Source organism: Pseudophryne corroboree, chromosome 9, assembly GCF_028390025.1.
Source record: "Pseudophryne corroboree isolate aPseCor3 chromosome 9, aPseCor3.hap2, whole genome shotgun sequence".
In the NCBI taxonomy this organism is placed as follows: domain Eukaryota; kingdom Metazoa; phylum Chordata; class Amphibia; order Anura; family Myobatrachidae; genus Pseudophryne; species Pseudophryne corroboree.
This window is the reverse complement of record NC_086452.1, coordinates 473,681,670-473,694,381: the sequence shown is the minus strand read 5'-3', so window position 1 is coordinate 473,694,381 and position 12,712 is coordinate 473,681,670. Positions and strand designations below refer to the sequence as shown.

At 54.5% G+C, this 12,712-nt stretch overlaps 1 protein-coding gene across 1 annotated transcript in view; it reads right to left on the bottom strand.

Moving 5' to 3' along the window:
- Positions 1–12,140, bottom strand: part of RASSF1 (Ras association domain family member 1) — a 132,049-nt gene extending 119,909 nt beyond the window's left edge. Inside the window, exon 1 of the mRNA XM_063941395.1 lies at positions 11,652–12,140. Within this exon, the coding sequence (XP_063797465.1) occupies positions 11,652–11,973 (322 nt within the window). The 5' untranslated portion in view covers positions 11,974–12,140. The remainder of the gene's footprint in view (positions 1–11,651) is intronic.
- Positions 12,141–12,712: the final 572 nt, after the last annotated feature.

Here is a 12,712-nt window from a genome sequence, read left to right as displayed (position 1 = left end):
GCCGTCCCTCCGTCGTTAGAATCAACGCACAGGAAGAGTAACTACAGGGCTGGTCTTATTTTGCACAAAATGATTTTGCAGGCGCTCTGCTGCACAGGCGTTCGCACTTCTACAAAGCGAAAAGACACTCCCCGGTGGGCGGCGACAATGCGTTTGCACGGCTGCTATAAGTAGCTATTGAGCAATCAACTCGGAATGACCCCCTATAACAGATAGTATCCTACTGCGGGTCCAGCATACAGAGATGTACCGTACAGAGGGGGTCATTCCGAGTTGATCGCTAGCTGCCGTTGTTCGCAGCGCAGCGATCAGGCTAAAAATCTGCATTTCTGCGCATGCACCGCAATGCGCACGCGTGACGTACAGGTACAAAGGCATTAGGTGTTTTGCACAGGTTCTAGCAAAGTTTTCAGTCGCACTGGCGGTCGCAAGAAGATTGACAGGAAGGGGGCGTTTCTGGGTGTCAACTGACCGTTTCAGGGAGTGTTTGCAAAAACGCAGGCGTGTCTGAAAAAACGCAGGTGTGTCTGAAAAAACGCAGGCGTGTCTGAAAAAACGCAGGCGTGGCTGGGTGTTCGCTGGGCGGGTGGATGACGTCAAATCCGGACACGAATAGGCTGAAGTGATTGCAAGCGCTGAGTAGGTTCAGGCACATGCGTTCGCACTTCTGCTAAGCTAAAATACACTCCCAGTGGGCGGCGGCATAGCGTTTACACGGCTGCTAAAACTAGCTAGCGATCAACTGGGAATGACCCCCAGAGTCAGTAACTCTGTGACAATATCCTGAGGTAATTATCAGAAATCTTAATATCCATGGTGAGTTATGTATGAAACAGTGAAATTACACAAAATCATTTGTTACATTTACATCCTTTTTTAAGATTAAGAAAATTACCAAATTATAATTAGCATAATTTTTTCTGCAAAATGAAAGAAGGAACAAATTTCAAAACTTCTAACCTATCTACTTGTGAGATGAAGATTCCAGCTGACAGGTATTAACTGTATGAAAACTCAGACCTGATCGCTCCTCTGGGAATTTGCAGAGGTTTGCGATCGGATAGTCTCTGCCCAGACAGAGTGAAACTCCGCCCCGTGCAAGTCTGCGTACGCCGTGCGAAAACCTTTGCGAAAGCCGCCCAGCTGCAAATCCGTTCACAACTCACTCACCATCCAATGATTTTCCAGTCAGTGCGCAGCCCAGGACTTACTCCTACCGCGCGATACAGTCAGGCTGATCGGGGCCGGAGCTGACGTCACACACCCGCCCTGACAACGCTTGGGAACGCCTGCATTTTCCCTGACACTCCCAGAAAACGTCCAGTTACCACCCCCAAACGTCCTCTTCCTGACACTCAGCCTGCGTTTGCCAAGCAATTAAAAAAAAACAGGATTTTTTTGCTGTTTGGCCTCGCACGTGCGCATTACAATCCGTACGCATGCGCAGTCCTTCAATAATCGTCCGCTGTGGAATTTCTTTACATGACAGCATTTACTAAAACTGTATCAGATGAGATTACTGACTGAGGGGGTTATGTTACAGGGAGAGTTCCGCAGCCTCTTATAGGGTGACATGGGTGTCAGGAGCCTCTTACAGGGTGACATGGGTGTCAGCAGCCTCTTACAGGGTGACGTGAGTGTCAGCGGCCTCTAACTGGGAGACGTGAGTGTCAGCCGCCTCTAACTTGGAGACGCGAGTGTCAGCCGCCTCTAACTGGGAGACGTGAGTGTCAGCCGCCTCTAACTGGGAGACATGAGTGTCAGTAGTCTCTTACTGAGAGACGTGAGTGTCAGCAACCTCGAACTGAGAGACGTGAGTGTCAGTAGTCTCTTACTGAGAGACGTGAGTGTCAGCCGCCTCGAACTGAGAGACGTGAGTGTCAGCCGCCTCTAACTGGGAGACATGAGTGTCAGTAGTCTCTTACTGAGAGACGTGAGTGTCAGCAACCTCGAACTGAGAGACGTGAGTGTCAGTAGTCTCTTACTGAGAGACGTGAGTGTCAGCCGCCTCGAACTGAGAGACGTGAGTGTCAGCCGCCTCTAACTGGGAGACGTGTCAGCCGCCTCTAACTGGGAGACGTGAGTGTCAGTAGTCTCTTACTGAGACGTGAGTGCCAGCCGCCTCTAACTGAGAGACGTGAGTGTCAGCCGCCTCTAGCTTGGAGACGTGAGTGTCAGCCGCCTTTAACTTGGAGACGCGAGTGTCAGCCGCCTCTAACTGGGAGACGTGAGTATCAGCCGCCTCTAACTGGGAGACGTGAGTGTCAGTAGTCTCTTACTGAGAGACGTGAGTGTCAGCAACCTCGAACTAAGAGACGTGAGTGTCAGTGGTCTCTTACTGAGAGACGTGAGTGTCAGCCGCCTCGAACTGAGAGACGTGAGTGTCAGCCGCCTCTAACTGGGAGACGTGAGTGTCAGCCGCCTCTAATTGGGAGACGTGAGCGTTAGCCACCTCTAACTTGGAGACGTGAGTGTCAGCCGCCTTTAACTGGGAGACGTGAGTGTCAGCCGCCTCTAACTGGGAGACATGAGTGTCAGCCACCTCGAACTGAGAGACGTGAGTGTCAGTAGTCTCTTACTGAGAGACGTGAGTGTCAGCCGCCTCGAACTGAGAGACGTGAGTGTCAGCCGCCTCTAACTGGGATACGTGTCAGCAGCCTCTAACTGGGAGACGTGAGTGTCAGTAGTCTCTTACTGAGACGAGAGTGCCAGCCGCCTCTAACTGAGAGACGTGAGTGTCAGCCGCCTCTAGCTTGGAGACGTGAGTGTTAGCCGCCTCTAACTTGGAGACGCGAGTGTCAGCCGCCTCTAACTGGGAGACGTGAGTGTCAGCCGCCTCTAACTGGGAGACGTGAGTGTCAGTAGTCTCTTACTGAGAGACGTGAGTGTCAGCCGCCTCTAACTGGGAGACGTGAGTGTCAGTAGTCTCTTACTGAGAGACGTGAGTGCCAGCCGCCTCTAACTGAGAGACATGAGTGTCAGCCGCCTCTAGCTTGGAGACGTGAGTGTCAGCCGCCTCTAACTTGAAGACGCGAGTGTCAGCCACCTCTAACTGGGAGACGTGAGTGTCAGCCGCCTCTAACTTGGAGACGCGAGTGTCAGCCGCCTCTAACTGGGAGACGTGAGTGCCAGCCGCGTCTAACTGGGAGACGTGAGTGTCAGCCGCCTCTAACTGGGAGACGTGGGTGTCAGTAGTTTCTTACTGAGAGACGCGAGTGTCAGCCGCCTCTAACTGGGAGACGTGGGTGTCAGTAGTTTCTTACTGAGAGACGCGAGTGTCAGCCACCTCTAACTGGGAGACGTGAGTGTCAGCCACCTCTAACTGTGAGACGTGTCAGTAGTCTCTTACTGAGAGACGTGAGTGCCAGCCGCCTCTAACTGAGAGACGCGATTGTCAGCCACCTCTAGCTTGGAGACGTGAGTGTCAGCCGCCTCTAACTTGAAGACGCGAGTGTCAGCCACCTCTAACTGGGAGACGTGAGTGTCAGCCGCCTCTAACTTGGAGACGCGAGTGTCAGCCGCCTCTAACTGGGAGACGTGAGTGCCAGCCGCGACTAACTGGGAGACGTGAGTGTCAGCCGCCTCTAACTGGGAGACGTGAGTGTCAGTAGTTTCTTACTGAGAGACGCGAGTGTCAGCCACCTCTAACTGGGAGACGTGAGTGTCAGCCACCTCTAACTGTGAGACGTGTGTCAGTAGTCTCTTACTGAGAGACGTGAGTGTCAGCCGCCTCAAACTGGGAGACGTGAGTGTCAGTCGCTTTTAACTTGGAGACGTGAGTGTCAGCGGCCTCTAACTGGGAGATGTGTCAGCCGCCTCTAACTGGGAGATGTGAGTGTCAGTAGTTTCTTACTGGGAGACGTGAGTGTCAGTGGCCTCTAACTGGGAGACGTGAGTGTCAGCGTCCTCTAACTGGGAGACGTGAGTGCCAGCCTCCTCTAACTGGGAGACCTGAGTGCCAGCCTCCTCTAACTGGGAGACGTGAGTGCCAGCCGCCTCTAACTGGGAGACGTGAGTGTCAGCCGTCTCTAACTGGGAGACGTGAGTGTCAGCGGCCTCTAACTGGGAGACGTGTCAGCCGCCTCTAACTGGGAGATGTGAGTGTCAGTAGTCTCTTACTGAGAGACGTGAGTGTCAGCAACCTCGAACTGAGAGACGTGAGTGTCAGTAGTCTCTTACTGAGAGACGTGAGTGTCAGCCGCCTCGAACTGAGAGACGTGAGTGTCAGCCGCCTCTAACTGGGAGACGTGTCAGCCGCCTCTAACTGGGAGACGTGAGTGTCAGTAGTCTCTTACTGAGACGTGAGTGCCAGCCGCCTCTAACTGAGAGACGTGAGTGTCAGCCGCCTTTAGCTTGGAGACGTGAGTGTCAGCCGCCTTTAACTTGGAGACGCGAGTGTCAGCCGCCTCTAACTGGGAGACGTGAGTATCAGCCGCCTCTAACTGGGAGACGTGAGTGTCAGTAGTCTCTTACTGAGAGACGTGAGTGTCAGCAACCTCGAACTAAGAGACGTGAGTGTCAGTGGTCTCTTACTGAGAGACGTGAGTGTCAGCCGCCTCGAACTGAGAGACGTGAGTGTCAGCCGCCTCTAACTGGGAGACGTGAGTGTCAGCCGCCTCTAATTGGGAGACGTGAGCGTTAGCCACCTCTAACTTGGAGACGTGAGTGTCAGCCGCCTTTAACTGGGAGACGTGAGTGTCAGCCGCCTCTAACTGGGAGACATGAGTGTCAGCCACCTCGAACTGAGAGACGTGAGTGTCAGTAGTCTCTTACTGAGAGACGTGAGTGTCAGCCGCCTCGAACTGAGAGACGTGAGTGTCAGCCGCCTCTAACTGGGATACGTGTCAGCAGCCTCTAACTGGGAGACGTGAGTGTCAGTAGTCTCTTACTGAGACGTGAGTGCCAGCCGCCTCTAACTGAGAGACTTGAGTGTCAGCCGCCTCTAGCTTGGAGACGTGAGTGTTAGCCGCCTCTAACTTGGAGACGCGAGTGTCAGCCGCCTCTAACTGGGAGACGTGAGTGTCAGTAGTCTCTTACTGAGACGTGAGTGCCAGCCGCCTCTAACTGAGAGACTTGAGTGTCAGCCGCCTCTAACTTGGAGACGCGAGTGTCAGCCGCCTCTAACTGAGAGACGTGAGTGTCAGCCGCCTCGAACTGAGAGACGTGAGTGTCAGCCGCCTCTAACTGGGATACGTGTCAGCAGCCTCTAACTGGGAGACGTGAGTGTCAGTAGTCTCTTACTGAGACGTGAGTGCCAGCCGCCTCTAACTGAGAGACTTGAGTGTCAGCCGCCTCTAGCTTGGAGACGTGAGTGTTAGCCGCCTCTAACTTGGAGACGCGAGTGTCAGCCGCCTCTAACTGGGAGACGTGAGTGTCAGCCGCCTCTAACTGGGAGACGTGAGTGTCAGTAGTCTCTTACTGAGAGACGTGAGTGTCAGCCGCCTCTAACTGGGAGACGTGAGTGTCAGTAGTCTCTTACTGAGAGACGTGAGTGCCAGCCGCCTCTAACTGAGAGACATGAGTGTCAGCCGCCTCTAGCTTGGAGACGTGAGTGTCAGCCGCCTCTAACTTGAAGACGCGAGTGTCAGCGGCCTGTAACTGGGAGACGTGAGTGTCAGCCGCCTCTAACTGGGAGACGTGAGTGTCAGTAGTCTCTTACTGAGAGACGTGAGTGTCAGCCACCTCGAACTGATAGACATGAGTGTCAGTAGTCTCTTACTGAGAACCGTGAGTGTCAGCCGCCTCGAACTGAGAGACGTGTCAGCCGCCTCTAACTGGGAGACGTGAGTGTCAGTAGTCTCTTACTGAGACGTGAGTGCCAGCCGCCTCTAACTGAGAGACGTGAGTGTCAGCCGCCTCTAGCTTGGAGACGTGAGTGTCAGCCGCCTCTAACTGGGAGACGCGAGTGTCAGCCGCCTCTAACTGGGAGACGTGAGTGTCAGCCGCCTCTAACTGGGAGACGTGAGTGTCAGCCGCCTCTAACTGGGAGACGTGAGTGTCAGTAGTCTCTTACTGAGAGACACGAGTGTCAGCCGCCTCTAACTGGGAGACGGGAGTGTCAGAAGTCTCTTACTGAGAGACGTGAGTGCCAGCCGCCTCTAACTGAGAGACGCGAGTGTCAGCCGCCTCTAGCTTGGAGACGTGAGTGTCAGCCGCCTCTAACTTGAAGACGCGAGTGTCAGCCACCTCTAACTGGGAGACGTGAGTGTCAGCCGCCTCTAACTTGGAGACGCGAGTGTCAGCCGCCTCTAACTGGGAGACGTGAGTGCCAGCCGCGTCTAACTGGGAGACGTGAGTGTCAGCCGCCTCTAACTGGGAGACGTGGGTGTCAGTAGTTTCTTACTGAGAGACGCGAGTGTCAGCCGCCTCTAACTGGGAGACGTGGGTGTCAGTAGTTTCTTACTGAGAGACGCGAGTGTCAGCCACCTCTAACTGGGAGACGTGAGTGTCAGCCACCTCTAACTGTGAGACGTGTCAGTAGTCTCTTACTGAGAGACGTGAGTGCCAGCCGCCTCTAACTGAGAGACGCGATTGTCAGCCACCTCTAGCTTGAAGACGCGAGTGTCAGCCACCTCTAACTGGGAGACGTGAGTGTCAGCCGCCTCTAACTTGGAGACGCGAGTGTCAGCCGCCTCTAACTGGGAGACGTGAGTGCCAGCCGCGACTAACTGGGAGACGTGAGTGTCAGCCGCCTCTAACTGGGAGACGTGAGTGTCAGTAGTTTCTTACTGAGAGACGCGAGTGTCAGCCACCTCTAACTGGGAGACGTGAGTGTCAGCCACCTCTAACTGTGAGACGTGTGTCAGTAGTCTCTTACTGAGAGACGTGAGTGTCAGCCGCCTCAAACTGGGAGACGTGAGTGTCAGTCGCTTTTAACTTGGAGACGTGAGTGTCAGCGGCCTCTAACTGGGAGATGTGTCAGCCGCCTCTAACTGGGAGATGTGAGTGTCAGTAGTTTCTTACTGGGAGACGTGAGTGTCAGTGGCCTCTAACTGGGAGACGTGAGTGTCAGCGTCCTCTAACTGGGAGACGTGAGTGCCAGCCTCCTCTAACTGGGAGACCTGAGTGCCAGCCTCCTCTAACTGGGAGACCTGAGTGCCAGCCGCCTCTAACTGGGAGACGTGAGTGTCAGCCGTCTCTAACTGGGAGACGTGAGTGTCAGCGGCCTCTAACTGGGAGACGTGTCAGCCGCCTCTAACTGGGAGATGTGAGTGTCAGTAGTTTCTTACTGGGAGACGTGAGTGTCAGCGGCCTCTAACTGGGAGACGTGAGTGTCAGCGGCCTCTAACTGGGAGACGTGAGTGCCAGCCGCCTCTAACTGGGAGACGTGAGTGCCAGCCGCCTCTAACTGGGAGACGTGAGTGTCAGCCGCCTCTAACTGGGAGACGTGAGTGTCAGCCGCCTCTAACTGGGAGACGTGAGTGTCAGCTGCCTCTAACTGGGAGACGTGAGTGTCAGCCGCCTCTAACTGGGAGACGTGAGTGTCAGTAGTCTCTTACTGAGAGCCGCGAGTGTCAGCCGCCTCTAACTGGGAGACGTGAGTGTCAGAAGTCTCTTACTGAGAGACGTGAGTGCCAGCCGCCTCTAACTGAGAGACGCGAGTGTCAGCCGCCTCTAGCTTGGAGACGTGAGTGTCAGCCGCCTCTAACTTGAAGACGCGAGTGTCAGCCACCTCTAACTGGGAGACGTGAGTGTCAGCCGCCTCTAACTTGGAGACGCGAGTGTCAGCCGCCTCTAACTGGGAGACGTGAGTGCCAGCCGCGTCTAACTGTGAGACGTGAGTGTCAGCCGCCTCTAACTGTGAGACGTGAGTGTCAGTAGTCTCTTACTGAGAGACGCAAGTGTCAGCCACCTCTAACTGGGAAACGTGAGTGTCAGCCGCCTCTAACTGGGAGACGTGAGTGTCAGTAGTCTCTTACTGAGAGACGTGAGTGTCGGCCGCCTCTAACTGGGAGACGTGAGTGCCAGCCGCGTCTAACTGGGAGACGTGAGTGTCAGCCGCCTCTAACTGGGAGACGTGAGTTTCAGTAGTCTCTTACTGAGAGACGCGAGTGTCAGCCACCTCTAACTGGGAAACGTGAGTGTCAGCCGCCTCTAACTGAGAGACGTGAGTGTCAGCCGCCTCTAACTTGAAGACGCGAGTGTCAGCGGCCTGTAACTGGGAGACGTAAGTATCAGCCGCCTCTAACAGGGAGACGTGAGTGTCAGTAGTCTCTTAATGAGAGACGTGAGTGTCAGCCGCCTCGAACTGAGAGACGTGAGTGTCAGCCGCCTCGAACTGAGAGACGTGTCAGCCACCTCTATCTGGGAGACGTGAGTGTCAGTAGTCTCTTACTGAGCCGTGAGTGCCAGCCGCCTCTAACTGAGAGACGTGAGTGTCAGCCGCCTCTAGCTTGGAGACGTGAGTGTCAGCCGCCTCTAACTGGGAGACGCGAGTGTCAGCCGCCTCTAACTGGGAGACGTGAGTGTCAGCCGCCTCTAACTGGGAGACGTGAGTGTCAGTAGTCTCTTACTGAGAGACACGAGTGTCAGCCGCCTCTAACTGGGAGACGGGAGTGTCAGAAGTCTCTTACTGAGAGACGTGAGTGCCAGCCGCCTCTAACTGAGAGACGCGAGTGTCAGCCGCCTCTAGCTTGGAGACGTGAGTGTCAGCCGCCTCTAACTTGAAGACGGGAGTGTCAGCCACCTCTAACTGGGAGACGTGAGTGTCAGCCGCCTCTAACTTGGAGACGCGAGTGTCAGCCGCCTCTAACTGGGAGACGTGAGTGCCAGCCGCGTCTAACTGGGAGACGTGAGTGTCAGCCGCCTCTAACTGGGAGACGTGAGTGTCAGTAGTTTCTTACTGAGAGACGCGAGTGTCAGCTACCTCTAACTGGGAGACGTGAGTGTCAGCCACCTCTAACTGTGAGACGTGAGTGTCAGTAGTCTCTTACTGAGAGACGTGAGTGACAGCCGCCTCTAACTGAGAGACGTGAGTGTCAGCCGCCTCTAACTGGGAGACGTGAGTGTCAGCCGCCTCTAACTGAGAGACATGTCAGCTGCCTCTTACTGAGAGACGTGAGTGTCAGCTGCCTCTAACTGAGAGACGTGAGTGTCAGCAGCCTCTAACTGGGAGACGTGACTGTCAGTGGCCTCTAACTGGGAGACGTGTCAGCCGCCTCTAACTGGGAGATGTGAGTGTCAGTAGTTTCTTACTGGGAGAAGTGAGTGTCAGTGGCCTCTAACTGGGAGACGTGAGTGTCAGCGTCCTCTAACTGGGAGACGTGAGTGCCAGCCTCCTCTAACTGGGAGACCTGAGTGCCAGCCGCCTCTAACTGGGAGACGTGAGTGTCAGCCGCCTCTAACTGGGAGACGTGAGTGTCAGCCGTCTCTAACTGGGAGACGTGAGTGTCAGCGGCCTCTAACTGGGAGACGTGTCAGCCGCCTCTAACTGGGAGATGTGAGTGTCAGTAGTTTCTTACTGGGAGACGTGAGTGTCAGCGGCCTCTAACTGGGAGACGTGAGTGTCAGCGGCCTCTAACTGGGAGACGTGAGTGCCAGCCGCCTCTAACTGGGAGACGTGAGTGCCAGCCGCCTCTAACTGGGAGACGTGAGTGTCAGCCGCCTCTAACTTGGAGACGTGAGTGTCAGCCGCCTCTAACTGGGAGACGTGAGTGTCAGCCGCCTCTAACTGGGAGACGTGAGTGTCAGCCGCCTCTACCTGGGAGACGTGAGTGTCAGTAGTCTCTTACTGAGAGACGCGAGTGTCAGCCGCCTCTAGCTTGGAGACGTGAGTGTCAGCCGCCTCTAACTTGAAGACGCGAGTGTCAGCCACCTCTAACTGGGAGACGTGAGTGTCAGCCGCCTCTAACTTGGAGACGCGAGTGTCAGCCGCCTCTAACTGGGAGACGTGAGTGCCAGCCGCGTCTAACTGGGAGACGTGAGTGTCAGCCGCCTCTAACTGGGAGACGTGAGTGTCAGTAGTCTCTTACTGAGAGACGCAAGTGTCAGCCACCTCTAACTGGGAAACGTGAGTGTCAGCCGCCTCTAACTGGGAGACGTGAGTGTCAGTAGTCTCTTACTGAGAGACGTGAGTGTCAGCCGCCTCTAACTGGGAGACGTGAGTGCCAGCCGCGTCTAACTGGGAGACGTGAGTGTCAGCCGCCTCTAACTGGGAGACGTGAGTGTCAGTAGTCTCTTACTGAGAGACGCGAGTGTCAGCCACCTCTAACTGGGAAACGTGAGTGTCAGCCGCCTCTAACTGAGAGACGTGAGTGTCAGCCGCCTCTAACTGAGAGACGTGAGTGCCAGCCGCGTCTAACTGGGAGACGTGAGTGTCAGCCGCCTCTAACTGGGAGACGTGAGTGTCAGTAGTCTCTTACTGAGAGACGCGAGTGTCAGCCACCTCTAACTGGGAAACGTGAGTGTCAGCCGCCTCTAACTGGGAGACGTGAGTGTCAGCGGCCTCTAATTGGGAGGCGTGAATGTCAGTGGGGTGTAACTGGGAGACGTGAGTGTCAGCCGCCTCTAACTGGGAGACGTGAGTGTCAGCTGCCTCTAACTGGGAGACGTGAGTGTCAGCCGCCTCTAACTGGGAGACGTGAGCTTAAGTGACGCTATCATTAGACGTTATAATTATCCTAATAGTGGATAAAACTCGTTATTCACCATCATCAATCTCTGAGCTCATTTGAGTCTTGTCTGGTAAAAGATACAGGTGATATCAATGTTTTTGCTGTAAGTGAGATAAATGATGACAAAGAGGACAGCTCGGATGGTGTAATGGTTAGCATTACAGCCTCACAACACTGAGTTTATGGGTTTGATTCCCACCATGGCCCTAACTGTGTGGAGTTTGTATATTCTCCCCATACTTGCGTGGGTTTCCTCCCACAATCCAAAAATATACTGATAGGTTAATTGGATCCCAGCAAGATTTACCCCTAGCGTGAATGTGTGTACATGTGGTAGGGCATACCTCCCAACATTTTAGAATTGAGAAGCGGGACTCCTGCGCGCACGACCGGAAAGGGGCGTGGCCTCACGGCAGTGGCACGATTACGAGTCATGCACCCTTTTATCGTCACTAAAGTCCCTCTGTCTTCACTGAATAGACGCTGTGTGCAGGAGCCTCCCAACTGCCCCCCCCCCCCACCCGCGCGAAAAATCGGGAAAGTTGGGAGGTATGAGTAGGGTATATAGATTGTAAGCTCCACTGGGGCAGGGTCTGATGTGAATGGCCAAATATTCTCTGTACAGCGCTGCGGTATATGTGTGCGCTATACAAATAACTGGTAGTGAATATTTCATTCATGCTGAGAGTGACTGGCCTCTACGTCTGTCTGTTATTACCCGCTTTGTTCTATCACTGTTGTTCAAATTGTAAAGCGCACGGAATATACTGCACTGTTAATAAATAAGGAGAGTGCATTATATACACGCATGCCATATGTGTCTGGTCAGACAATGGGTGTGATTGTATGTGACCTCCCCGCAGACAGAACTCGTGTCCCCCTCTGTGATCTCCTCCTCCTGGGATAATGCTGTATAGGTTGCATACACACACACACACACACACACACACACACACACGGACTGACACCACAGATATTCTCTGTACAGCGCTGCGTACTATGCCGGTGCCATATGTAAATTATGGCAGTTGTACTCACAGGCGCAGCGCAGGCTCTTCCGGTAGATGCCCCAGATGAAGTCTCCGCAGAGGTCGCACCAGGTGTACTGGGTGTGGGAGGTGGGCTGGAAGTAGTGACCCTCTCCTACCTTGCCCTGAGGTAAGTTATCATCTTGTCCCAAGAGCACCCTCCGCCGCAGACTCCGTTGCAGGATGGTGGGGGCTTTACCAGGGGGGATCCTGACGGCATTGGTGCGCTCCAGCCGGTGACCCCCTTTGGGGCTCTGTGTCAAATCCAGTCCATCGTAGCGATCCAGAGTTTTCAGTTCAATCATTTCATAAGCAGCTTCTGCAGAACACATCCCATATAGTCCTGGGGCAAAGAGGGGGTGCAGTCCTGGGTCACCGGGGGGGGGGGGGCCGCACCAACCCTGACATCTGAGTGTGGCACACAGAACTTTCTGCCTCTAACTTTCCACAGTCTGACTGACTCTCTTCTAGCTGAGCCCCCCCCCCCTCCTATCTCATGCCTCTAGTCTCTCTCTCTCTCTCTCTCAGCGTTGGCTTCCTCCCTCCCTCCCTCGCTCTGTCACTTCTTTGTGCTTCTCTGCTGTGCATTTGCTATCATCAGCAGAGGAAACTTTAGCCGACTCCTGAAGTCTGTGTGGGTCTTTGTGTGTGCGCTGCGGTATTGTGGAGAGTGTGGGAGTAACACACAGCTGCAATCCACAGCCTTCTCCACTCTGTCCCCAAGTTCACTCTCCTTCCATTCTGCTGCTGCTGGTGGTGTTACAGCAGGGTGTAGCGGCTATCGGGCGGGCGGTTTGCATCCTCGGTCATGAAGGAGTTAATGAAAATTCTCCTTTGAATCCCAACAGCTGCGCCGATATCCTATGGAACGGAGCAGGAGCATCCGAATATCCTGCAATGTCCCGGGGAAAGGAACGCCGGACCCTCCACATGGGGAAAGCGGCAGAGCGGCAGAGGGAGCGGCGAGAGGGAAAGGGTTATGGAAGATGGAGGGGTAGCGTCAGGATGGAGATAAGGGAGGGTGCGGAAGAGACTGGAAGAAGTTCTCTGTCTGGTTTTTATATCATCTCT